At 36.0% G+C, this 27,405-nt stretch overlaps 1 protein-coding gene across 2 annotated transcripts in view; it reads left to right on the forward strand.

Annotated features, from left to right (window-relative positions):
• pkn2b (protein kinase N2b) overlaps nucleotides 1-24,585 on the forward strand; it is a 41,323-nt gene extending 16,738 nt beyond the window's left edge. Inside the window, exons 3-22 of one of the 2 annotated variants that reach the window (XM_052559284.1) lie at nucleotides 3,205-3,359; nucleotides 8,887-9,010; nucleotides 9,108-9,262; nucleotides 11,843-12,056; nucleotides 13,358-13,543; nucleotides 14,395-14,504; nucleotides 16,317-16,460; nucleotides 16,557-16,632; nucleotides 17,608-17,785; nucleotides 18,080-18,200; nucleotides 19,492-19,601; nucleotides 19,707-19,782; nucleotides 19,956-20,047; nucleotides 20,789-20,965; nucleotides 21,063-21,125; nucleotides 21,212-21,288; nucleotides 21,392-21,534; nucleotides 22,820-22,927; nucleotides 23,131-23,211; nucleotides 23,305-24,585. In XM_052559284.1, the coding sequence (XP_052415244.1) occupies nucleotides 3,205-3,359; nucleotides 8,887-9,010; nucleotides 9,108-9,262; nucleotides 11,843-12,056; nucleotides 13,358-13,543; nucleotides 14,395-14,504; nucleotides 16,317-16,460; nucleotides 16,557-16,632; nucleotides 17,608-17,785; nucleotides 18,080-18,200; nucleotides 19,492-19,601; nucleotides 19,707-19,782; nucleotides 19,956-20,047; nucleotides 20,789-20,965; nucleotides 21,063-21,125; nucleotides 21,212-21,288; nucleotides 21,392-21,534; nucleotides 22,820-22,927; nucleotides 23,131-23,211; nucleotides 23,305-23,508 (2,594 nt within the window). In that variant the 3' untranslated portion in view covers nucleotides 23,509-24,585. The remainder of the gene's footprint in view (nucleotides 1-3,204; nucleotides 3,360-8,886; nucleotides 9,011-9,107; nucleotides 9,263-11,842; nucleotides 12,057-13,357; nucleotides 13,544-14,394; nucleotides 14,505-16,316; nucleotides 16,461-16,556; nucleotides 16,633-17,607; nucleotides 17,786-18,079; nucleotides 18,201-19,491; nucleotides 19,602-19,706; nucleotides 19,783-19,955; nucleotides 20,048-20,788; nucleotides 20,966-21,062; nucleotides 21,126-21,211; nucleotides 21,289-21,391; nucleotides 21,535-22,819; nucleotides 22,928-23,130; nucleotides 23,212-23,304) is intronic. The other variant, XM_052559285.1, reaches the window with a different exon arrangement.
• The last annotated feature ends 2,820 nt before the right edge of the window (nucleotides 24,586-27,405 follow it).

Raw genomic sequence — 27,405 nt, forward strand, 5'->3', positions numbered from 1 at the left:
CCAGTTATACTGTGTTACTGACTATTATTGTTTTATAAATCTGAATGTTTTGCCTTAGTCCTCTATATGCCATGAGGGAGCTGTCAGAAACAGGGCTTCCACCTTATCTTTGCAGGTGTATAATTTGTGGTTAGTGTTCTTGTCAGGACATGAGTAGATGATCTCATCATTCTGAACCTCAGCTAATCATAAAACAACCCTGAAGTGCATTGTGTGTGTGTTTGTGTGTGTGTGTGTGTGTGTGTGTGTGTGTAAATTTCAGAGGGAAAATTACAAAATTAGCAATTACAAAATAAACATTTGTGTTAACTTGATCAAGTTCTAAATTGCATTATAGTATTTTAGCAGTTTAGGTATTGTTTTGATCAAGATGAAGCAACTTTAATACTGGCTATACAGTTTTGCCCCCTTCTTTTATTTTATTTTTTCTCCTAAGGTGTTTTTGCTCATGTTTGTGTTTGCTCAATCTTGTGCAAGTCTTTCCATGATGGCCTAGTTGTTCTCACAGAGAGTCTTTGAGAAGCTGGCTCACTGTCACCTGAGAGAACATTTGCATTTTTCCTGCCTGCACAAGTCCTTCACTGGGTGTCATTATATCAATGTCATTTCTGTTTATTACACAACTCATCAAATGCTAAAAAAAGAAAAGCCATGTTATTTTGTTACATGTTTTAACAAGTTGTGATTTCTCAATGTTCTTAATGTTTCCAATATGTGTTGAATATACCTTAAAACGATTTTAATAGTTTTAACTTTTGTTGTCACAACTCTTGATGTATCCAAAAAAAATTAAAAATCACTTCACATTACTCTGGTAGGGAACAATATATGTAAAAAATAGTTTTGAAGGGGTAGTTCACCCAAAAAATAAAATCCATCCATGTTCTACTCACCATTGAAGCATCCTAGGTGTACGTAACTTTCTTCTTTCAGATTAATCCAATCAGAGTTATATAAAAAATTGTTCTTGCTCTTCCAAGCCTTTCAATGAGGGTAAGCGGGTGTTTGTTGTCAATAGTTCAGAAGACATGAAATAAAGTGCACACAAATGTAATAAAACGTTCCTCACACGGCTCCGAGGGGAGCATACAAGGCCCCTGTATCGAATCCACGTGTTTTTGTAAGATAAATATCCAGATTTCAAATGTAATAAACACTTTTTTTTCTCACATCTGTTGACTGTGGGACTGTGGTTGACAGGTGGAAGATGGAAGACATGCATCACGCGCAACCCTCTACGGACACCTTGGCAATTAAATCGCCATTGGGTAGTAAATATTTTAGTTTACTTGCCAGACTGACTGGTTGAGAGATATATATATATAATTTTTGTAAAATGGCACAGTTTTTTTTTTTAAATACTCTCTTAACATCAGTACAGTTTTTCGCTTGAACTGATTTGCTGAAATCAAAACTGGGTCGATAATAGATGAGCGCCAGCCAATGGGATTGCCATTTGCACATTAAGAGGCCGTTCACATATCGCGCCTTTCTCCTTCTTTCCAAAGTGCTCGGGCAGTTGCGCCCCTGAGACGGCTGCCGTTGCTAAGCAACCATGACGTGCTCTCTCCATGAAGACGCGGAAATTTCAGCAAAGGATAAATGGATTTGCAGCTCTAAAAATCGCTTGCAGTAGCTCTGCTACTAAATTTATTTCAAAATGGAAATCCATATAGAGCTATGATCAGCTGTTCCTTCATCTTGGCTGAGTTTTCAACGTTGTTACGGGAAAGGATGAAGCTGATTGGTTAGTTCTTGTCACATGACCTGCGGTGCGCTTGTGGCATTCTGAAAAGTTGAGATGTTTTTAACTCGATGCGGTGTGGACGTGCCTGGAAAAAATGTGCACATCACGAACGCGTGCGCGTCACTTACATTATGAGCCCGCATACCGCGATCCTACATTGTAAATAACGAACTTTAGCACGCAAAAGACGCGATATGTGAACAGCGATTTGTGGTTATGGTACATCAAATACAGGTGCTCAATGGATGAACATCTCAGTTCATCCATTGAGATGAACTGAGAAATATCACAGATTGCTTGACGGAGAGTGAAACTCTGAAGCCCTCAGTCAGAGTTAGTGTTTGCGAGTGAAAATATATTGGTGCTAAACTTATACGTAGCCTCCAATTAACACAAATCTGAGAATTTTATTAGCCACTTGCTAATATTAGACATAATGAAGATTTAGACTCATGTGAGTGATTTACTAGCAATGTAGAGGGTTGACGCGTGCGCCTCTGGGAAATGTATAAAGTTTCCTTACTTTAGCAAAGTAAATCCAATCTCCTTTTGGCTTATTTCAAAATCCTAAAAAAGTTTTCTTTACAAATCCTAGTTTTATGCTTCTAATTTGTGACCAGCGTTTTGTTTTGTTCTCTCTCCATGCTCATCACTAACCATGCAATGCTGACGTACTATTCGTAAATCTTCCGATTTCCGACAGTCAGCAGGCACCGGAGCCGTGTGAGGGATGTTTTATTACATATGCACGCACTTTCATGTCTTCTGAACTGTTGACAACAAGCACCTGCTTACCCCGATTGAAAAGCTTGAAAGAGCAAGGACCGTTTTTAATATAACTCTGATTGGATTATTGTGAAAGAAGAAAGTCACATACAACTAAGAGGCTATCTCATTCATATGCAACCTAGAAAACACTTTTTTCGATCTTGCAAGCTCTAATATTATTGGCCGAGTTTAAACAGTTTTAATCTGAGGTGCTTTATCTTAATAGCAGTTAAATAAAATATTCATTAGCAGAACTGTGTATTTAATCATTCATCTCTTCTTGTATATGTAGCTGGTTCAAGTGGCCAGAATTACTTATTTAGACCGGACTGGACCTTTTTCCATTTAGTTAAAGGTCTGGCTTTTAGAGAAAAGGTTTACAAACAAAAAACTAAGATTTTTTTCTCTGTTAATCAAACTTTTAGCATCATCTGTCACATCAGCCAGACTTTATTTTTCAGTGTTTTTGTTTTGTGGTTTACTATCATAAAAATGACAGTGTGCTGCTATCTCTCCTGCATTAAGCATTTCCTACCTGCCCTGAAGGATCAGGTGTGGTATCACTAATCTTGTTGTGTTTCCTGCCCATATGTTTAGTCACATTTCTCCAACATTCCCAACAATGTTTTGTTTCTTGGTTTAGTTTTTTATTAACTCTTTGATGTTTAATTGTTTTTGTCCAATATCAGAGTGCCCGCCAACCCCAGATACCCCCTTGAGTGAAGCACGGACGTCCACCAACAATAGCAGACTGGGCGCTCTGAAGAAACAGGCTGACATCGAGCTCAAAGTGAAGCAGGGAGCAGAAAATATGATTCAGATGTATTCCAACGGCTCTTCCAAGGTAGTAGTCAAAAAGTTATTTACGTGGACATGGATTCTCTCTCTCTTTTTATTTGTTACAAAGTAACATTGGAAAAATAATAAAGGCCATTTCCAAAAAAATTCCCACTTTTTGCCATTAAGTAGTCCTGCCCCAAACTCATACCACTGGTTGAACCAATGTTTGGCTGTTTAGAATGTTTTGATGGAGCCACTGTTTACATTTTTCAGTTAAATCAAGTGAAAATGTGTTACCTCTATATACAGTGGGTACGGAAAGTTTTCAGAACCCCTTAAAATTTTCACTCTCTGTTATATTGCAGCCATTTGCTAAAATCATTTGTTAATTTTTTGCCTCATTAATGTACACACAGCATTGACAGAAAGTACACACAGCATATTGACAGAAAAACACAGAATTGTTGGCATTTTTTTTTTTTTACATTTATTAAAAAAGAAAAACTGAAATAGCACATGATCCTAGGTATTCAGACCCTTTGCTCAGTATTTAGTAGAAGCACCCTTTTGATCTAATACAGCCATGAGTCTTTTTGGGAAAGATGCAACAAGTTTTTCACACCTGGATTTGGGGATCCTCTGCCATTCCTCCTTGCAGATCCTCTCCAGTTCTGTCAGGTTGGATGGTAAACGTTGGTGGACAGCCATTTTCAGGTCTCTCCAGAGATGCTCAATTGGGTTTAAGTCAGGGCTCTGGCTTGGGCCATTCAAGAACAGTCACAAAGTTGCTGTGAAGCCACTCCTTCGTTATTTTAGCTGTGTGCTTAGGGTCATTGTCTTGTTGGAAGGTGAACCTTGGCCCAGTCTGAGGTCCTGAACACTCTGGAGAAGGTTTTCATCCAGGATATCCCCTTACTTGGCTGCATTCATCTTTCCCTCGATTGCAACCAGTCATCCTGTCCCTGCAGCTGAAAAACACCCCTACAGCATGATGCTTCACTGTTGGGACTGTATTGGACAGGTGATGAGCAGTGCCTGGTTTTCTCCACACATACCGCTTAGAATTAAGGCCAAAATGTTCTATCTTGGTCTCATCAGACAAGAGTCCTTCAGGTGTTTTTTAGCAAACTCCATGCAGGCTTTCATGTGTCTTGCACTGAGGAGAGGCTTCCGTAGGGCCACTCTGCCATAAAGCCCCGACTGTTGGAGGGCTGCAGTGATGGTTGACTTTCTACAACTTTCTTTCCTTCTTTACCTCTCTCACCAAGGCTCTTCTGCCCCGATAGCTCAGTTTGGCCAGACAGCCAGCTCTAGGAAGGGTTCTGATCGTCCCAAATGTCTTCCATTTAATAATTATGGAGGCCAATGTGCTCTTAGGAGCCTTAAGTGCAGCAGAAATTTATTTGCAACTTTGGCCAGATCTATGCCTTGCCACAATTCTGTCTCTGAGCTCTTCAGGCAATTCCTTTTGACCTCATGATTCTCATTTGCTGTGACATGCACTGTGAGCTGTAAGGTCTTATATAGACAGATGTGTGGCTTTCCTAATAAAGTCCAATCAGTATAATCAAACACAGCTGTACACAATTGAAGGTTTAGAACTATCTCAAGGATGATCAGAAGAAATGGACAGCACCTGAGTTAAATATATGAGTGTCACAGCAAAGGGTCTGAATACTTAGGAGCATGTGATATTTCAGTTTTTCTTTTTTAATTATTGTGCAAAAATTATTTTTTCTGTCAATATGGGGTAATGTTGTCAAAAGAACCGGTACTTCGGTACCAAGTCAATACAAAAAAAAAAAAAATTGACAGGTTGACCGGTCAACCCAGTTCTTGATGCATACAGTGCAATGATTTCCGCGGACGGAATCAAAAAATCCAGGTCATGAAAATAAAACGTACATTTTAATATGGACAGCCATGGAACTTGTCAAAGTTAGCACAAATTAATCAAATCAAATCTCCGCATGGACCAGTATCTGTAAATGTTAAGCCGCAAAAGTTGGTTGAAATATAAACCCTGCATGTTCTGCGCATGTCTGTGTGAATGAATAAATGGCAGAGATTTACGGGTTTGTTTACAACATAGACTGAAGCGCGTGACGCTTGCATTAATTTCAGCATCTGCTGTCTCAATGAGGACATAAATACATAAACAACATCACCAGAACTGTTCTCAAGCATTTTACCGTTTCATTTGAGTAAAACCAGTGTCAAAATAAAAGTAGCCCGTCAAAATAAAAGTAAACTTTTACATTAAGGCATTGTGCTAGAAATATTTATATTATTTAGTAGAATGTATGTGATACTGCTACTACTGTTAAAAAATAATAATAAAAAATTTTTTTTTAAGAAATAAATCACACAATATGTCTCCCATGTTTAAATTTTAATAGCAAATCCCCTTTATTTACCAAAAAATATAATTTTTACATTTCATTAATTAAAAGACATTCAATTTGGGTGAAACTTGTTTACTGTTTTTCATAATTATAATACTTTTAGAACAACTTTAAACACCATTGTAAATTAGTATAAAGAATGGCAATGGTTTTATTTTTAGTGAAAAAAAGTTTATTTTTTATTAGCATATTTTTGTGTTTTGCATTGGTACCCAGAACCGTGGATTTTCCCTGTTATTGGAAATACTGAAAATTTGGTACCATGGTAACACGTTGTTTTATTAACAAAGTTCGGGAGAAGCACGATCAGATAATCATCCAATTTGGCACAGGTGCATCTCATTTAGCTAATCATCTTAAATAGCACACAAGCGTATATATATCCAGTCTTCCTACCTCCTGTCCCACTACAGTTTTTTCGGCATCCCTCCTCCACCCCAACTCCTCACTTCTAATCTATTTATCCCAAATTGGGGATGGGGGAGTTATTTGGGTTCGGGCTGTGCTCCGGGCCCGGACCCCTCTCCCAGGACAGCATGCCAAAATATGCCTATTATTCGCCTTCAGATTAGATGTAAGGGTGAACTCGTGAATAATATGGGGTGCTGTGTGTAAATGAATGAGGAAAATAAAATTAACAAATGATTTTAGCAAATGGCTGCAGTAAAGAGTGAAAAATGTAAAGGGGTTTGAATACTTTCCGTACCCACTATATTAAGCTGGAAAAGGAAAAGTATTTCAAAAATAATCTTCATCTCTTTGTTACACTACATACTGTACTTTTCTTTTACTCCCAGAGAGGATAAGCCGTTTGATCTCTTAAGGATCTTGGGAGACAAGATTCATCACAAGAAATGAAAACAGATGTTAGCAAACATGTCCCCTAAAATTGACTGAAATCTCCTCTCCTTTTTCCAAAAGAGGTAAAGGAAGCCAGACTAGACTCATTTATACACATATGCCAATGTCATGGTTGGAACCCCCAAGGGTGCAGCTGACATTAAGGAGAACTGGAATAGAACAGTTCAGTTATGTTTCTCCACCCTCCCCCTCAGGAAATCAGGCTTTGGTGCTGTGCATGTAGTGTGTCTGAAAACATGCATGTAGTATCAGTAGAATCGCTCTCATGGTTTGACTTGGCTTTGGTCTAGAGTGTCCGACCCTCCTTTCCTCCCTTTTATCAAGAACGACGCTGTTAATTAAAGAGGCTGTGTGCCTAAAATTAGCGTCTAGGACTCACAAAGGAGTTCTGTGAAATCAGCAAAGTCTTCGGCTGGAAATATATGAAGTGATAAACACAGGGAGGCAGAACTGAATGGAGTCTGACTTCTTTCCAGATGTATGAACGGCTAGTACCCTTTAAAAAACTTTTATAAAAACAAGCTGACTCGCACTGATTAAATGATACTCCCACATTTCTGCTGGCCCATAACTTCTCTGTTTAAGAACTTTAAAGCTGTGTTTTTGTGCCACTTGTGGCACCGAAGGGAATTGCTAACTCTTTGTCTTTAAATGCTGGGCCAAGCAGGTATTCCCTTCCCAAACTTGCACCATTGGTTGGACTGTGTGAAAAAAAAAAAAAAAAAAAAAACGCGTCAACTGGTATGTGATGTTTTTTTTTTTAAGTGGCGATTCCTGCATGCAGGTTCCCAGCTGCTTTAGACATCCGGAGGAAAGGCCTCTAAGGTAACGTCAGCCCAGTAATGGCTGCTTACAGGAAGTTTAGTCCACAGAGATTCCTGACTCGGTCACTGATTTCAATGTTTGGTGTGATGAGCAAACATCCCTTTTCACTTCAGACGAGTTTTGGATAGTTTCGTTTTCGTTTTTACTTTTAATAACTTTTAAATAAGATATATTAAGAATATAAATTAAGACCAAAGTACAAGTAGTAAAGTATTAAAGTAAACATAAACTGTCACTAATTACTCACCCTCGTGTGTCCTGATCAGTGGATACTCCCAAAAATGGGCGAATTTTTGAATAAAGTCATTCTTTCTTTTTTTTTTTCTTTCCCTAAAAGATATAGTCTTTCATATGCCAATAAAATGGGAATGTGTTTTATAAGTAAATCTGTACTTTAATAAGAAATGGCAAATTGAATGGAGTGAATGTATATACTGTACAACAAACTATATGAGGTGAATCCAGTCGTAAATGGAAGAAGTACCAGTTTCAAAAATTGCTGTTTTGAAAATCGATATGACCGGGTTGATAAGATGTCGAATTAGACATTCAAGACCAGTTTTCAACCGGTTTGTCACTTGTGTAAGAATAATTTGAGTGCAAAACACATTTTAATAAAATGTCCAATCGTATATGATCTTATTTTAGTTCTTCTAACATAGAAGAATTGTAGAATTTTTTTTTTTTTATCACTGATTAAATGTTAATATTTTATATGATTTGTATAATTATTGTTGTTGTTACTTGTCTGTTTTTGAGTAGTGATTGCTTTTTAAGCAATGTAATATTATTGTAAATTGATGTAGTGAAATGATAATGATAAACCGTTAATGTTGGCATGAATATAGCCATTGTTGCTGATATGTCGTTAAAACAAATAAATAATGAATGAGTGCTACGCAGTAATATGTTTTGAAATATTGAAATCTATAAAGGGATCATTACTTAATCTACATTTAAATCAAAATGTCATGAAACCTTGGTTCATGCATTGCTGTAGCAAAGATTTAAGTCTGTACGGTTATTTTAATGTTTTTTTTTAAAGCCTCTGATGCTAACCAAGGCTGCATTTGTTTCAAATAAAAATGTAGAAATATTGTGAAGTTTTAGTTTAAGATACATAACATGTTTAAAGTAATGATGGCAAAGTGAGATTTTCACAAGACTCTTCAGAAATCTTTCTAATTTGCTGAGGTGAGGGACTAAAATCATTTCATATTATCAGTGTCATGCAGTTTTATCACAATTTCTACAAAAATATTTAAAAAAATGTATTCAGGTTTTTTTTTTTTTTTTTATAGAAAGTTCAAAAGAACAGCATTTATTTGAAATAGAAATGGAACCGAAGTGTGTATCTATTTTTGAAGGTTTATGATCTATGTATCTGAAATAATACTTGTAATTAAAGTGCTTTTTGTGCACTTTTCAGTCCTCTGTTCTTTTGTAAACTCCTCTTCTGTTTTTTTTTCTTTTTCCCTCCTCTTGTGGCTTCATCTGTAGGACCGCAAACTGCTCGCAGCAGCTCAACAGATGCTTCAAGACAGTAAGACTAAGATAGAGTTCATTCGAATGCAGATTCTCAAAGCCAGTCAGACCAGCGAGATGAACTATGAGAACAATGACGGTATGTGGTTTAGCTGATTTCCTCTCTATTTATATCTGTGATTTGCAATTTAAATGGGCAGGAGTGTGGCAATAAAACATAAATCTGATGTTTGCAGTGACTTCAAGCAAGTCTATAATCAGTCCTCTGGACTTGAGGATAGAGGAGCTCCGACATCACTTCCGGATAGAGTCTGCTGTGGCAGAAGGTGCCAAGAATGTGATGAAACTGCTGGGAACAGGGAAGGTGACGGAGAAGAAAGCTCATTCAGAGGTATCTGTATCCATTTTATGAAGTTATTCATTTAACTATATACTTTTAATAGCCTACATTGCCTCAAGGGCCAAATGTTTACAGCTTTTCTCACTTTACACCATAAATGTGGTATGACACAGAGTGGTTAAATGGTCTTTAGAGCTATCATGCAATTGTTTTATTCCTGTGTGTGTTATACTCAGTTTTTCCCCATTTGTTGGAGGATTAAATAACTTTTATTTAAAAATGTCCTTTAAATTATTTTATTTTTTTTGTAATACAACATACATGAAATGTCACACCTACTGCCTGACAGAAACCAGCTTTGTTTGACTATAAAGAATTAATGAGTATAGAATTAATGAGATGAACTTGTAGGAAAGTGCAGTCCCTGTGTGTGTGTGTGTGTGTGTGTGTGTGTGTGTGTGTGTGTGTATATATATACAGTATTGTTCAAAATAATAGCAGTACAATGTGACTAACCAGAATAATCAAGGTTTTTCGTATATTTTTTTATTGCTACGTGGCAAACAAGTTACCAGTAGGTTCAGTAGATTCTCAGAAAACAAATGAGACCCAGCATTCATGATATGCACGCTCTTAAGGCTGTGCAATTGGGCAATTAGTTGAAAGGGAAGTGTTCAAAAAAATAGCAGTGTGGCATTCAATCACTGAGGTCATCAATTTTGTGAAGAAACAGGTGTGAATCAGGTGGCCCCTATTTAAGGATGAAGCCAACACTTGTTGAACATGCATTTGAAAGCTGAGGAAAATGGGTCGTTCAAGACATTGTTCAGAAGAACAGCGTACTTTGATTAAAAAGTTGATTAGAGAGGGGAAAACCTATAAAGAGGTGCAAAAAATGATAGGCTGTTCAGCTAAAATGATCTCCAATGCCTTAAAATGGAGAGCAAAACCAGAGAGACGTGGAAGAAAACGGAAGACAACCATCAAAATGGATAGAAGAATAACCAGAATGGCAAAGGCTCAGCCAATGATCACCTCCAGGATGATCAAAGACAGTCTGGAGTTACCTGTAAGTACTGTGACAGTTAGAAGACGTCTGTGTGAAGCTAATCTATTTTCAAGAATCCCCCGCAAAGTCCCTCTGTTAAAAAAAAGGCATGTGCAGAAGAGGTTACAATTTGCCAAAGAACACATCAACTGGCCTAAAGAGAAATGGAGGAACATTTTGTGGACTAATGAGAGTAAAATTGTTCTTTTTGGGTCCAAGGGCCACAGGCAGTTTGTGAGAAGACCCCCAAACTCTGAATTCAAGCCACAGTACACAGTGAAGACAGTGAAGCATGGAGGTGCAAGCATCATGATATGGGCATGTTTCTCCTACTATGGTGTTGGGCCTATTTATCGCATACCAGGGATCATGGATCAGTTTGCATATGTTAAAATACTTGAAGAGGTCATGTTGCCCTATGCTGAAGAGGACATGCCCTTGAAATGGTTGTTTCAACAAGACAATGACCCAAAACACACTAGTAAACGGGCAAAGTCTTGGTTCCAAACCAACAAAATTAATGTTATGGAGTGGCCAGCCCAATCTCCAGACCTTAATCCAATTGAGAACTTGTGGGGTGATATCAAAAATGCTGTTTCTGAAGCAAAACCAAGAAATGTGAATGAATTGTGGAATGTTGTTAAAGAATCATGGAGTGGAATAACAGCTGAGAGGTGCCACAAGTTGGTTGACTCCATGCCACACAGCAGCAAAAAACTGTGGTCATACAACTAAATATTAGTTTAGTGATTCACAGGATTGCTAAATCCCAGAAAAAAAAAGTGTTTGTACAAAATAGTTTTGAGTTTGTACAGTCAAAGGTAGACACTGCTATTTTTTTGAACACACCCCTTTCAACTAATTGCCCAATTGCACAGCCTTAAGAGCGTGCATATCATGAATGCTGGGTCTTGTTTGTTTTCTGACAATCTACTGAACCTACTGGTAACTTGTTTGCCACGTAGCAATAAAAAATATACTAAAAACCTTGATTATTCTGGTTAGTCACATTGTACTGCTATTATTTTGAACAATACTGTGTATATATATATATATATATATATATATATATATATATATATATATATATATATATATATATATATATATATATATATATATATATATATATATATATGTATATATATATATATGTATATATATATATATATATGTATATATATATATATATATGTATATATATATATATATATATATATATATATATGTATATATATATATATATATATAATATACGAAAGCTGAAGAACATTTTAATAGAGTTGAATGGTTTGGAAAAACACAATTCAGATTTTTTTTATTGTGATATTATATATTAATAAATAAATAAATAAATATAAATGTAAAATTATTTCACAGTAATTATTATTTAAAATGATTAAAATTGGCATTTTATAATAATAATAATAATAAAAATAATAATCTACAACAGTTTCTAGTATTAAGACCTTTTGTCTCATGGAGATTTGTAATTTCTTATTTTTAGAGGCAGCTCTGTCACATTCAAAATGTGAGTATTTATGTCTGTAAGCATTTGAAAGCATTGTCTGACTTTCTTGCAGGCACAAGCACGCTTGAATGAGTCCAGTCAGAAGCTGGACCTGCTGAAGTTCTCTCTGGAGCAGAGACTCAGTGAGCTGCCCAGAAATCACCCGAAGAGCAATCTGATTATGGAGGAGTTAGCAATGGTGTCCTCCCCACCTCTCAGTCCCCGCCAAAGCATCATGTCCACCAGCAACAAGTACAGCACTGTGGCCAAACCAGCTGCTCTGACCGGTAACATAACAGAATTCATAGTCACATGGTATTTGCTTGTTTACATTTTAGTTTGGTTTTAGAAATTAGACGGCTTGTAATGGGGTTAAAACCTATTCACACTGGGAGAAAAGTGCAAAAGTGAAGTGAATCTCAAAACAAACCCAATTTTCATCAAACATTTGTCATAAAACCAAATTCACTCCAGTCCAGGTGGCACAGTGCATCTTTTAGATTGTCTGCCATTCATAAAATGCAGAGGTACAGATATTTTTAATGAAACCTGTGAGATTTCTGTCTCTCCATTGAAAGCCATTCCACTAAAAATATGATGCTTCGGAAATTTCATAAAAGTGAATCTTTATGAATTGAGGATTAATTTAGTTTAGGCTTTTATTCAAATAAATCATTGATCATTGCACATCCAATATGGAAAATGGAAGCTCAAAAGTATTTGCTTGTCACAACAGCGTTTGTTGTGACTTGTCAAGCAAATATGTTTGAAATGCCGTTTGACCATGTTTAATGTGCTCTATTCATGTATTCATCAGTGTTTATATGTGAATTAAAGCCTTAAGGCCAGAACTTCTGAAGCATCACCAAATTGAAATAAGAGAAAGCAAATGGATTCTACTATATGCAGGATTCTTCTTCATTTAGCATGCAATACTAGTTGGTAAAATAGCACCCCCCGAATTGTACTGGAGTATGTAGGAGCAATTCCCAAAATCCATATGCTTATATTTTATTGGTAGATATGTTTTGGCACTGGTAGAAGAAAAAACAACCTATACATGGGGAATAAAAACTCTTCCAGTAATTCTTCCAGTCTTCAGACGAATTTAGTCTGTTAACAGATCCATGGGAATTCATTGTTTCAATTTATAGTCTTGTTCACTCCAGATATTCTCTCCTAGTGTGAACAGGCATTTTAGTCCTTTATCACAACACATGGTTCTGCACATATAGCCCCGTTTGAGAAGGGTAACAGCTGTCTGGGTATAGGCATGCAGGAACTGCATTCGACTTTTCACACTGTGTCAACATACTTGGCACCCAGTGGTCCCCTCCCCCACCCTTTGCTTTATCACACACAACTTTGACCTTCCCTCTGAAGGAGAATGAGAGCTTGCGTTACCATTATAGACTCGTAGTGCTTTCCATATAAGGCTCTGTAACCACTGTGTGTGTCTTGAAATAGACATTTGCATTTGTAGCACACTTATTATCTTGTGTTAATCAGAATAGATGCGTTCGGTGATTTACATCTCAGATCACGCAGCGTTTTGGCTCTGAGTTGGCTTTCTGTTGTAAATCCACAGGCACATTAGACGTGAGGCTCATGGGCTGTCAGGACCTCCTGGAGAACGTCCCAGGTCGCTCTAAGACAGCATCTGTTTCCCTGCCCGGCTGGAGCCCCAGTGAGGCACGATCCTCATTTATGAGCCGAGGAAACAAGAACAAATCTGGCAGCAGCCGAACGCTCTCCAAGTCTGACGATCTGTCCAGTTGAGTGGCTTTATATTTGTTTTAAATGCTAGTAAAAAAAAAAAAAAAAATCCAAGTTAATCTCATTCATGGCCATTGTACTTCACTGTTTTATTCTGAAACGGAAAAAATTGAGTAACCACTGTAAAGTAAGATAAATTCAGACGCATTAAACTACATTTATCAATCACATTTAAGTGAAACGTGGCATTTTGCTTAACTTTATTTCATCTTCACTCATTGTCTCTGCTGTTAAATTGAAAATAACACTTGTTTTAACTTGTAGGCTGTGAATACACTACCATTCAAAAGTTTGGGGTCAATATGTTTTTTGTTGTAATTGTTGTTTTTAAGATCATTTTTTTTAATTATAATTATTCAGCAAGGGCACATTAAATTGATCAAAATTGACCATAAAGACATTTGTAATGTTATAAAATATCTCGTATTTCAAATATCTATACTTCATATAAATGCTGTTATTCTGAAATTGATATTTTTCAAAAAATCGTGGGAAAGAAAATCACAGCTTTCACAAAAGTATAAAGCTGCACAATTTTTTTCAGCTATGATAATATAAATAGAAATGTTTCTTGAGTACCAAATCTGAAATTATTTGTAAAGGATCACGTGACCCTGAAGACTGGATAATGGCTTCAGCTTTGCCATTACAGAAATAGGTTACTTTTTAAATTGTAATTGAACATTTCAGAATATTACTGTTTTTGTATTTTTGTCTATATGTTATTATTTTTATTTTATGCAGACAGACATGTTTTGGGAGTATTTTTATAAAAGACATCCCTAATGAACTTGTCATGTTTTTGTTCTAAAATAATAGTTAAAGGGTTGTTTTGCACTATTATGACAGATGAAATCAGTGCCGTCCTGAAGCTGGACAACACCGTTGTGGGACAGACCCATTGGAAGCCAGTTAGCAACCAATCTTGGGATCAGAAGTTCACGCTTGAACTTGACCGGGTAATGCAAGAGAAATCGCATAAAACACACTTGTCAAACCACAGTCTTATCCCATAATCCTCTCGACACATGAGTAGATGGGCACACATATCCACACATGCTCTCCATTCCAGCCTCTCTCAATTAACTTTGGAAATGTTAATCCCAGATTTGACCCAGTTCTTATGGAAACTCAGACAAGGCGGATCAAAAGCCATCATTCGTAATCTCTTCACTTTCACATATATAATTGTCCTCTTTTTATGATGGCTATGTGTTTGAGTTACACTCTTGCACAAGCCAACGTCTGTTTAATCTTAACTTTCATATGTTTACAGTCAGCATTAGTTCCCTATTTATTTCCCAACTTGTCCTTTATAATGTATCTCCATTCCTCCACATTAAGAAATAGGCTGATTTTTAATTTACTTTTAGGCGCTTAAAATTTTTTGCTGATGGAATTGCTCAGGTTTCTGTTTGACATCTCCCAAAGGTGCAAGCGGTTAAATAAGAGTGAATTAAATGAGTCCTTCAGTGACTTCAGTAGTGGTTCCTGTAAACCTAATATTGAGGCTTGCTTGCCATGTTATTTCATTCATTTTTGAGGGTTGATTATTATTTACACACACACGTCTATGGGTTTGGACTCGCTTTTAGCTGTGTGATGGCATAAGCGTTTAATCTCATGGCAGGCAACGTGAGAGCTCTAATCAGCAGTTGTGTAATGGCAGACAGACTCTGAAAAGACCTGTAAAAGGCCTGTAAAAGTCAAACCGTTGGCTGTGAACTGTAGTAAATCTCATAAATGGTAACTGTTGGGCGTTTTTAACTTGATCAATAAATTAAAAATAAAAGCACTTGACCAGTACTCCTCTGAAATAAAATTTAAAACTGGCATTCAAAACATTTGTTAAAAATATAATGTGTTTTGTTTATCTAACATTTTACATTTTAATTGAACTGTCGGAGCCGATAGCCTCGTGACAGCACACCCATATATATCGCCGTTGTGCTACGGGCATCCAGATTTTGAAATGGACCTTTCCCCGATTCTGTCCCCCCTCATTCTCCAAGTTCAATACTGTCCTATCAAAATAAAGGCAAAAAATGGCTAAAATCTATCTTTGTTAAATAAAATTTGTATGTATTTATTATTATTATTATTATTATTATTATTATAAATGGTAAAATTAGGGGGGTTGACCTAATTTTTAAAAGGCAATATTTATTGTCAATTTAAATCTTAATTATTATTATTATTATTTTATTTTTTTTCAGCTAATATGCTGATAATTGATTGCTTAATTTTATTTTCTGTTTTAACTTTGTCTTCCATATACATTTATTTGGTGGTGGTTTAGGAGAGTACAGTAATATACAATAAAGCACCATATATATGCCTTTTTCATTCATTTATTCATTCATTCGTTCAACTACCCTGGCAACCACTCAATACAACATCATAATGAAACCTAAACAAAATATAAAATTTTTTAAATGTTAAATGTAAAGTAGTCAATTATAGTGTGTGTATATATATATATATATATATATATATATATATATATATATATATATATATATACATATATATATATAGATATAGACATATCGATATAGATATATATATATATATATATATATATATATATATATATATATATATATATATATATATATATATATATATATATAGATATAGATATATATAGATATAGATATATATATATATATAGATATATGTATGTATGTATGTATGTATGTATGTATGTATATGTTTGTGTGTGTGTATACTTAATATAAGATATTGAATGTTTTTTGGTTGACCTGTAGTCTCGTGAGCTGGAGATAGCTGTGTACTGGAGAGACTGGCGCTCGCTGTGTGCGGTTAAGTTTTTACGGCTGGAAGACTTCCTGGACAACCAGCGTCATGGCATGTGCCTTTACCTGGAACCGCAAGGAACACTGTTTGCTGAGGTAATTTAGTTTTTTAATCACACAATGCAAAATACAATTTTGATGGCCCTGTAGAGGACATTTATATTGATATTCTCTCTACCTCTTTGGATACAGGTTACCTTTTTTAACCCAGTTATTGAGAGGCGACCTAAACTACAAAGGCAAAAGAAAATCTTCTCCAAACAACAAGGTAAGGTTATGAAGTGGCAAATATGCCTCAGTGTTGAGAAGGGTTGACATGTTCACTTAAACGGATTAGATTAAGCAGCCTACTTTTGACACAGTACTGTGGTTCAATATTGCACTGCTGTGGGGCCAGTGGGGCCAAGTCAGAATGAACTTTGACCTTCTTTTTGAACTCTTTTGAACCATTTATAGACAAAGAAGGTGAATAGCTGGTTTAGAAACTTAAGCTTTGTTTAAAAAAAAGTCCCCCAAATAGTGCCCTGCAGGGAGACTTAGGTTAAATTTCCGTTAGCATTTTGCTAAGCTAACAGTGCAACGCTGTTATTATGCCATCTCAGGCCTTTGTAAATCAACATGGATCTGGCATGTAAATTTGGTTTTCACTATTGTTTTGTCTGTTTAGACCAATGCATTAAAACTACAGACCGGGCTGAATGAACATTACATTCAGTAAATTCAGTTTCTGACAGTAAGTGGCAATTCTAGAAATGTAGTAGTACCCAGTTACTCGATACAAACAGCGCTATGGAACTTTCTGTTTACATGTTTTCTAACATCTGTTCAGATTTTACTGTTTGCTTTGGTGTTTATCAAAGAACAATAAAAGAGTACAGAGACAATAGAGACTGTCATTCAAATGTAAATGTTTATCACACTGTTTTCTCACACACAATATTTGTCCTGGTGTGAACAGGCTTTCACACAAATATTTAGCCATCCTGGATTTGCATTTCTTATGGAGCTTATCACAGAGCATCCTGGGATTGCATTGTACATAAATAATAAATGCTATGTTGTTTCAGAATTTTACTAAAATAAGGTATCTTATACCTTTTTTGAATGTGACGAGAGAATGTCTACAGTGCATTAAATGAGTTTCTACATAAATAGAACTCTGGGTTTTGGAATTAATATTATCTGCTGTTCAGAAGTTAGCTTCTGCTTTCTTCATCTCACACATAAACCTTGTTCCTCTCAGGTAAAACGTTCCTGCGTGCCCCTCAGATGAACATTAACATCGCCACCTGGGGCAGATTGGTGAGAAGAGCCATTCCTTCAGTCAATAACTCATTCAGTCCTCAGGCGGCTGATCTAGGCTCAGCATTGAGCCATGAAACAGTACCCACTGGCCACCCAGACGCCCACTCCCTACCCAGGTACATATGTGTTCAAATGCATTCCAGCTCATCCAGACAGACTCATTTCCTAAAAGAGCATCTGGTAGCGGAAAGCCCTCAAATTATTGCGCAGTCTCTGATAAACAATGACTAATCTGTCTGGAAACATAATTGGTGCTCTATATTTAGTTAATGACATGACATAACATTCCTGTTCTGTATCCCAGTGTATGCATTCCATAATGTAGCTATTCTGCAAATCTCCAACCCACCAAACAAAGCCGCTGGACTGTTTAAAATAGAAACTTTTATGATTTGTCTTCTCTCCTTCAGCGATCCCACTGTGACCAAATTAGATTTTGACAGACCAGCCACCCCTCCCTCAAAACGGCACTCCATAGAAGTTGAGGAAACTGCATCACCGGATAAGATCCCAGATGGAAAAGAGGTGCAGGTACAGAAGGGTGTTTTAAAGGAATAGTTCAGCAAGAAATAAAAAATATCATCATACACTCATGTCGATCCAGACCCATCTGACTTATTGTTTTCTGTTGGAACGCAAAAGGAAAAGTTTAGCAGAACCATTCTTTTCCATACAATGAAAGAGGATAGGATGAAAATGGAATTGGGACGGAAAGCTTTGGGTGATGGAAAGTCATTTAAGTTGTCATTCACGGATTATCTTGGCAGGAGGACTTTTAAATACATGTTAAGGCGAATGAGATTTGGCAACTTCCATTAATCTTCTTCGCATAGAATTATAAATGGCATGACAAGTTGTTTCGAATGATGTTTGCTGCCAAATGTTGTTGGTTCTGTCTCTTAACAGATGATGTGTGAATGTGATGTGCTCAGTCTGAACATCCAGTGGTTCTCAACCAGCCTTACCAAACTTCCAAAGATGATTTAAAATGAGACAAAACCAGCTTTAAAAAAGCAACTAAACCATCCAGATGTTTAACATTTTAATGCACCAAGAGCTGTGATTTCAGCTAAAATGTGTGATTTCTTGCCCTGTAGAAGTCACGGAAATTAAAATCTTGAAACACCATGGGCATTTTATAACCAATATATATGTTTTATAGTTCTGCTAAGCTCAAAAATATTTTATTGGGTAGAACCGGTGAGTAAAGATTTACTTATTTTTTCAAATCCTAATCCTTTAAAAAAAAAAAAAAAAAAATATATATATATATATATATATATATATATATATATATATATATATATATATATATTATTTTTTTTTTTTTTTTTTTTTTTTCAGTATCACTAATGACAGGAAAAATCATGTATATTCATTGGTTAAAAATAATTGGATGCCTGAAGATTCTATAGCTCTTAAAATCTCTGGATTGCTGATATTTGATTTATAAATGTTTTAGTTATTTAATTACGTCTATGGACACTTCTAATACCTCTAGATAAAGAAGGCTTGAGAACCACTGGCTTATTCAATAATATAACTGGATAAATAAGATTACAGAGCTACAGCTAAGTTGCCTTGGTCAACATTCACTTTGACTGTATAGAAAAGAACAGCTCGAAAATCTCGTTCTGTGTTTGATGTGAAAAAAGTTAAGTCATATGAGTTTGGAATGTTATGATGACAAGTAAACAATGACACAATCTTTTTTTTTTTTTTTTTTTTTTTGGCTGAACTGTCCCTTTAAGGCAAGTATTATTAATAAGGGGTGTTCTCTTGAAGTACTTCAGAATGACTCTTAAATGCCTCTCGCCTACAGGATGCCCTAGCGACCTTTGACTTCCTGAACAAAGCAGTAGCTAAACCAGATTATGATAATGAGCAGCCTGACCCGAAACTGACTGTAGTTCAACGAAAAACTGAAATAAGGTAGTTTGTTCCCCTTTTTTGGATGACTGACATCACGGCTACATATAAACACCATGGATACCTTAACAATAGTCAAATGCTTAAAGTGTGAGGTCATGTCTTTAGGAAAGAAGAGGAAGTTGAATTCAGTTTGAAAGACTTCAAATGTGTAGCTGTTCTGGGGCGTGGCCACTTTGGAAAGGTAAACTTAAACTTGCTTTCACATATGCAATAAGGTGAGCTCTGTAAAATATGCAAATGTGTCATAAATGTACAGTATATAGTAATGGTAGCAGATTATGTCTACATGCTGCCACGTTTTGATGTGGCTCCTGCAGACAGTTTCATTGTCTCATACCTTTAATTATTCAACAGGTTTTACTTGCAGAGTACAAGACCACTGGAGAAATGTTTGCCATTAAAGCTTTGAAGAAAGGTGACATTGTTGCAAGGGATGAAGTTGACAGGTAAACGCTATCTGTATGTGCTTACGTAAAATAAATGAACAACTTCATTACAATGCCTGAAGCATTTGTAGAGGCATCAGTTATCGTATACTGTAGGGACTGTTCTGCTTCTGTTTTACTTCCTGTTATTATTAATGCCAAAGAGTCAGAGAGTACTCTAGACATGGTGGAGCCACCATGCACAGTGTTTTTACAGTTTTTGTCTTTTGCTAAAAAAAAATTTTTTTTTTTAATTTAGTCAGTATTTTAGCATGTCAGATTCATTAATTTTAGTCCAATTTATTTTGACTAAGATGCCATTCAAATAATATTTTATTCAACTTTTTTTTTTTGATAATTGACTTTTTGGTTAACTTAAGTTAGATTGACGCTGGAAGTCCTCAACTCTCTAACTTGCTGTAATTTTTATTTTATTTTTTTTATGTTCGTGTCATATCTTCATCTCCAATTCAAAATTTTCTCTCACGCCTAATCTTTCTGATATCATATTCACTTATAATTACTACGCATCCAGTTAATGTGGTCATGTTAACTGACAGACAAAGTGGAATGATTCTGCTTTTAAAAATGCATTTGTCACACTGACTGGAGGATTATATGTTGAAGTAGAAAGTCTTAAATATAGTGCTATAGCTTAAGTATGTATGCCTCGTATACGTTTTTACTGGAATTGTCGGAGGAAAAAAGTTAACGACTATGTTTTGTGTCAACTGTCCATTTACTCTACATATCTATCCACAGCCTCATGTGCGAGAAGAGGATCTTTGAGACAGTTAACAGTGTTCGGCATCCGTTCCTGGTGAACCTCTTCGCTTGTTTCCAGACCAAGGAGCATGTGTGTTTCGTCATGGAGTACGCAGCAGGAGGAGACCTGATGATGCACATTCATGCAGATGTGTTCTCTGAACCGCGCTCTGTGTAAGTGACTGAATGTACTATTGCTGCTGTCACTTTGACATGATTGTTTCCCAAAAGTTGGATTTCCGTCTGAAATAACTTGTTTATATGTCTTCAGTTTTTATGCTGCTTGTGTCGTCTTGGGGCTGCAATTTCTGCATGACCATAAAATAGTGTACAGGTAAGTGTCAGTCCTGGATGTAAAAACAGAAGACTTGATGAACGTTTTATGAACAACATGTGACTGTCATGAACTTTCTACTGCAGGGATTTGAAGCTAGATAACCTTTTGCTAGATACTGAGGGATATGTCAAGATTGCAGATTTTGGTCTTTGCAAAGAAGGTAAGATAATGTATTTGTATTACTAATGTTACTAAAGATTGTGTGATTTATGTGTTGTTTGTCAGTAATGTGAGTGTAACTCATTCCATCTCTCATCATGTAGGAATGGGCTTTAAAGATCGTACTAGTACGTTCTGTGGCACTCCTGAGTTCTTAGCACCGGAAGTTTTAACTGAGACGTCATACACAAGAGCAGTGGACTGGTGGGGTCTGGGAGTTCTCATCTTTGAGATGTTGGTTGGAGAGGTATGATGGATGGATGGATGGATGGATACTTCATTGATCTGCAAAGGGAAATTTATGAGGAGTACAGTTAATGTTGTTAACTTGAACTGTCGCTTCGTTAAAAGAAAAAATCGAACAAATTAAACTTATCACAGTTAATTAAAAAGGACCCCCTAAAAAGTTATCTTTGAAAAGTAAAATAAAATGTGACTTTAGAACTTAAGGCACTTCAGAACTGTTAAGGCCCCGTATACTCAAAACAAAATAACTTTTGGTTTATCATTTAGAAGTTTCTCTCACTAAGAAAAAAACACAACAAAAATGGAGAAACGGCAAGCATTTCTTTATAAAAAGCATCTCATCATAGCAACATGGTTACGTTTGTATGAGCTCTGCAAAGTAGCGCTCCCATGAAGTCAAGTCAAGTGTATTTATGACTTTTTATTAAATATTTTGCTTAAAAGCAATCGGCAGTATTAAACATGAAAAAAGGTGCCAGTGTCATTTCATCAGAAGCACAACTTGTATTTTCACCTCCAAGGACTTGAGAGACTAAATTAACCCAGAGGAGAATTCCGTTTGAAAGAAGGCGGAGCCTCAGCACACACCTCCAATGATGTAATCATCAGGGACCAACGGTAATACGAAGGTGTTTTGCAGCCCTAAAGAACTTTTGCGTAAAGTTCTCTTTGTCAAGCCATTTCGAACTTCATTTTGGCTGGATTTTATTCTGAATTAAGTCACATCAGTTCGTTCTCCTATTTCGTTTGAATTATATTGGGGTCTTTAGTATTTCACTGGTTTACAGTCCACAGCAATCCACGCAACAGAGTTAGTCAACCTACCTATTGATGTAGACCAATGGATCATTCAACAGAACTTCAGACATTCCATCTGTGCTATTTGACGTCTCAATGTTTTTCAGCGTCTCGCTCTATGAGCACCATATTTTTTATACAGAATGTCAAGCAGTTCAACTTTGCAAAACATCATTAAGTTTACTGCATTCTGTTGCCATTTTGTTGTTATCCATTCATGTGAACCATTCTCAGTTGTTTTGTTAGGCGTTTTGCTTGTAGTAAAAACGTGACACTTCAGTTTTAAATTGACAATTTACATAATTACATATTATAGTTGAACATTGATAGCACTATTATTAACTATAATAATTAAAATGTATGGTTTATTAGTGATCAAGAACCGATAGGCTCATGTTCAGTCATATGGAAATGATACAAACAAATAATTTTTTTTTATTATTTTCAGTACTTTATTATGTGAAATATTTATATTATTTTAATTACAGTCCCCGTTCCCTGGTGATGATGAAGAGGAGGTGTTTGACAGTATTGTTAACGATGAAGTTCGCTATCCAAGGTTCCTCTCCACAGAAGCCATTTCCATAATGAGAAGGGTATGTCTGGATGTGTCCGGCTATGGTTAAACCATATTCCTCGACTACAGCTCATTTTATTGTTTACGGCTGTCCTTAAAATCACATCACAGCTTTATTAGAAAAGACTGTTTTGTTTTTCCTTTTTGTATTGCCACTTTTATTCTCAAATTAATTTACCAGCTAACTGTTCATAAACTTTAAACATTCTCTTTCTTATCCAGTTGTTAAGGAGAAATCCAGAGCGTCGCCTTGGCGCAGGGGAACGAGATGCGGAGGAAGTAAAGAAGCATCCATTTTTCAGAGTAGGCCATCTGTTTAACCATTTTTTATTTATTTTTTTACTTTAAGGTGACACTGAAAATCTCCTTACCACAAATGTGTTTATTTTTCCTCAGGATATAGATTGGGCTGCACTGCTGGCAAAGAAAACCCGACCCCAATTTATGCCGACCATCAAAGGCCGTGAAGATGTTAGTAACTTTGACGATGAATTCACATCAGAGGCACCAATATTGACTCCACCTCGTGAGCCAAGGGTTCTGACAGTAGGCGAGCAGGAGATGTTTGCAGACTTTGACTACATCGCTGACTGGTGTTAACCCAGATCCTCATAAACCCTGTTCACACATGCTCAACACTGAACCAACCGAACAACTCCCTCTCTGTAGGACACATTGGAAAAGAAACCCTCTATACTCTTATTGTGCCATTCAAAGGATTGGCAATACCTATTTTAAGAATCAAGAATGAAGTGGCTGAGTCTTGGTAGCCCAATGTGGCATCTTTTTTTATTGTCAGAGCACTGGGACACTGATTGGTGACCATTATTAACTTGCGAGGAATCAACAGGATCAACTGCACGTTCCCTCTCCATTTTCCATACATTTTCTCTGCTTTTAAAAGCTAAAATGTGCCTACTGTCTTCAGATTTTGGGATTTTCAACACCCAACTGAAGAATTGACCCTGACAAAGACGTCAGATTCTTCAATCCATAATAGGAGCATCTTACAAGATGAGCAAGCTCAAAAAAAGTTCTCTTGCTTTATTTATTTTCTTGTATTCCCTTCAAATGCCTTAAATTCTTTACAGGGCTTCCACAAAATAACTATGAGGTACAGGAAACCTACCAAAGTGTTCCTGCCAAATGTTCTTCTACCCATTTTATTGGAATAAAAAAGACCTTGGCCAAGAGCACAGATAAATGAACTTGAATTTATCATGGCAAAATGAGAGAAAGCAACAATTTAATTGATGTTTTGAGAATTTTTTTAATTTCTATAAAAGTATCCTTGTACTCCAATCAACAAAAGAAATGTAAGTTATAGTTTTATACTGTATTTTTAGAATATTAGCCATTTGCATCTGCTGTATGTTGTGGTTGTACACATATATATGAACTGTAAGATCATCATTTTGGAGAGGGCAGCTCAAAGTTGAGAGCAATTCTGAACTTTTCATATGGAATGTAAAAATGTATATTCATGAAAACAAACAAACAACAAAAAAAGTATATTTTGGCATGTGGTCATGCCAAACTGGCTGTATGTTTTAATAGTTGACATTTTTTAAAGAATATTTGTAGTCTGTTTCAGATCTTTGTAATTTTGCAACGATTTCTCACAATTTAGCCATTTTGTGTTTGTATATGTCAACATTAAACCACCTTTAATAGAAATGGTTTTGCAAGTCTGTGATCACCATTCCTACATGTTCAACACATTTTTTCCTCCAGTGAACTCACCCCTCTCTGAGCAAGCTTATGATGGACTCCTGCCAACAATTCCACTCAAGTGTATCAAGAAACCTACCTCAAATAGCATTCTGTACACCAACTAACACCTGGTTTCTGTCTATTCCTCTTGGTCGAGCTTCAAAGAGGAATGTGCTTCAAGCTAACTAACGAAGACACCCCTAATATCAACGAAGTACATTTACAAGCATTTTAAGTCATACTTGATTAGAAATTAAACATTTCAGACACTAAATGGATGTTTGACGTCATTAAATCCATTTAAAATGATGCCGAATACAGCTTTTTGGGATGTAAACCCAATCCATATTTTTCCCATAATTTTGACCTTATTGGCTTGCCATACCGAAAAACGTGATGCTTTACGTATATTTGGTTATGCCATTTGTGCGAATTCATATACCTGCACATATAAACATGTTACTGGGCTCTCTCTTTAGAAATAAGACCTGATGGATTTACTTACGAAAATGTGATGTATGTAATTTTTTACTACAGGCGGAAGATGACAGATGCACCTGTCTGGTCAAACCCGACGGTCAAGTTCTATTACTCGCTTTAACGGTGTTTTTGTAATAGTGGCAGATGAAAACCGGTCTAGAGAATTTACCCATAAGCTGGTTTATGCCGTATCCTGTTCTGGGTGGCGTTTGATTTATTCTCGGTAAAAAAAAAAAAAAAAAAAAAGCAGAAGCAGTTTTGATGTTTGAGTCACTCATCACCTCACCTGACTGAGAGGAAAAAAGGTTTTCGCTCTGCGGGTATAACTGGTCCTGTCTGGGTGTGTATGATGTGAGAATCACTACGTGAGTAATAAGGGTTTCCCATGGAAAGCAAGTTAGTTTTGTTCCTTCATCCACACTCCGTGAACTTTCATAACTCCCTCCTCTCTTGTGTTCAAGATTAAGGTAATGTGTTTGAACCGAATCATACACGTAAAAAACTCCCAACTGTGATGTTCTTAAAGAAAACCAATTATTTAGTGCAAAATGGTGTATGAAACAGTACTGTGTTATCCAGCACGATTTGAGAACATTCCAAAGAACATCTTGCTTCAGTGGAGGAAGCTACAACTTTTCATCATTTGCTCAAAACAGCGCACATGGTAAATGTCAAAATGCACTTATTTGATTAGTGACATATATGGAAAACTCTTATATATATATAAAATTTATAATAATACAAAATGTATGCCATGACCCTTTGTTTCCTTTTTTTTATATTAGATTAAACCAGATTTTGTAGCTGGGTTTAGACTTTTTAACTACAGTGATTCTATCTGATTTTGCAGTCTGATAGTCAGTGACCAGAAGTTATCTTTGAAAACTGTGATAGAAATAGTAAGGGTACATGCTCTCCAGGGGATAGTCAGGACATGGGACAGATTTACAGACAGGAAGAGGAAAGGGAAGCTGGGAAATAGGTTGGAGAGGAGAGGCTCTGCTCATCACTTTGCTGGAACCTTTTATTTGCCTTTATTATTATTATTTTCAAATTTGCAGGGAATTTGTGTCACTGATAAGACTTTACATTGGAAAATAATTATTCAGACAATTTAACTGTCTTTGAGCACAGTCCTATGGATTACATGTATTTCAGCAGGTTGGGTTTTTTGTATAAATACTTTTATTTTTTTGTATTTGCAACTTATTGTAATAAATATATCCACCTAAATTATTAGCGAGTACACACTGCTCTAAAAAGTGATAAATTTGGTAAAGGATCAGCTTAGTGTGTGATTTGTGCATGTTAGGAAATAAACTTAAAAAAGTACAAGAGGTTAAATGGGGTGGTGTTGGCGCAGTGGATAAGACACAGGTCTGTGGTGTGAGAGACCCAGGTTTGAATCCACTGTGAGACACCAATGTGTCCTTGAGCAAGACACTTAACCCCTAGTTGCTCCAGAGGCGTGCGACCTCTGACATATATATATATATATATATATATATATAGCAAAGCGTCAGATAAATGTAAATGAAAATTCACTGGACACTAATATATAATTAATCAAATTTTAGGTTCCACACTGATACTGAAACATTTCAGGTTAAATGATGCCATCTTGAGGTTGACAAATGATATTGTTGTGTGAAAAAACCTATTGGTTCTAATATATATATATATATATATATATATATATATATATATATATATATATATATATATATATATTAGTGCTGTCAAAATTAGCGCGTTAACGCATTCGATTAATTTGAAATATTTAACGCGTTAAAAAAAAATAACGCAATTAACGCGGTTGCAGTTTTTTTTTTATTTCCAGTTGTGGCCTATGTGTGTTCAACGTGCAAAGAAATATGGATAAGACCAAGGAAGGACTTTTAGACGGAAAGTTTCAGTATAAAACTCTGCCGGATTACTCTTCAGTCTGCCACAAGAAACATTACTCTTCATTTAGTCTGCCACAAGAAACAGCAACATTAAAATCATGAACTCAAATGTCATTGTTTAAAAAAAAAAAAAAAAAAAAAAAACAATGACTGTAACAGTGCGTAAATCAGACCTTTCTGTAACGCTAACGTTAATAAGCTTAAACGAAAATAAAGAAATAATTGTGTAGCGGAGTATTTTTTTGTACACAGTGCCGCGAACTGTCAATCACTCCTGTACGCGTGCATCACTGTCCTCCTCGCAGCTGCAGCAACTTGCGCTCTCTCTCTTCATCAAGCTTGAAAACAAAAAGGGAACAAAAAGATCATATTGTCTTTGTGCATAGGCTATAGATTA

This window comes from Carassius gibelio, chromosome B6 (assembly GCF_023724105.1).
Source record: "Carassius gibelio isolate Cgi1373 ecotype wild population from Czech Republic chromosome B6, carGib1.2-hapl.c, whole genome shotgun sequence".
NCBI classification, from domain to species: domain Eukaryota; kingdom Metazoa; phylum Chordata; class Actinopteri; order Cypriniformes; family Cyprinidae; genus Carassius; species Carassius gibelio.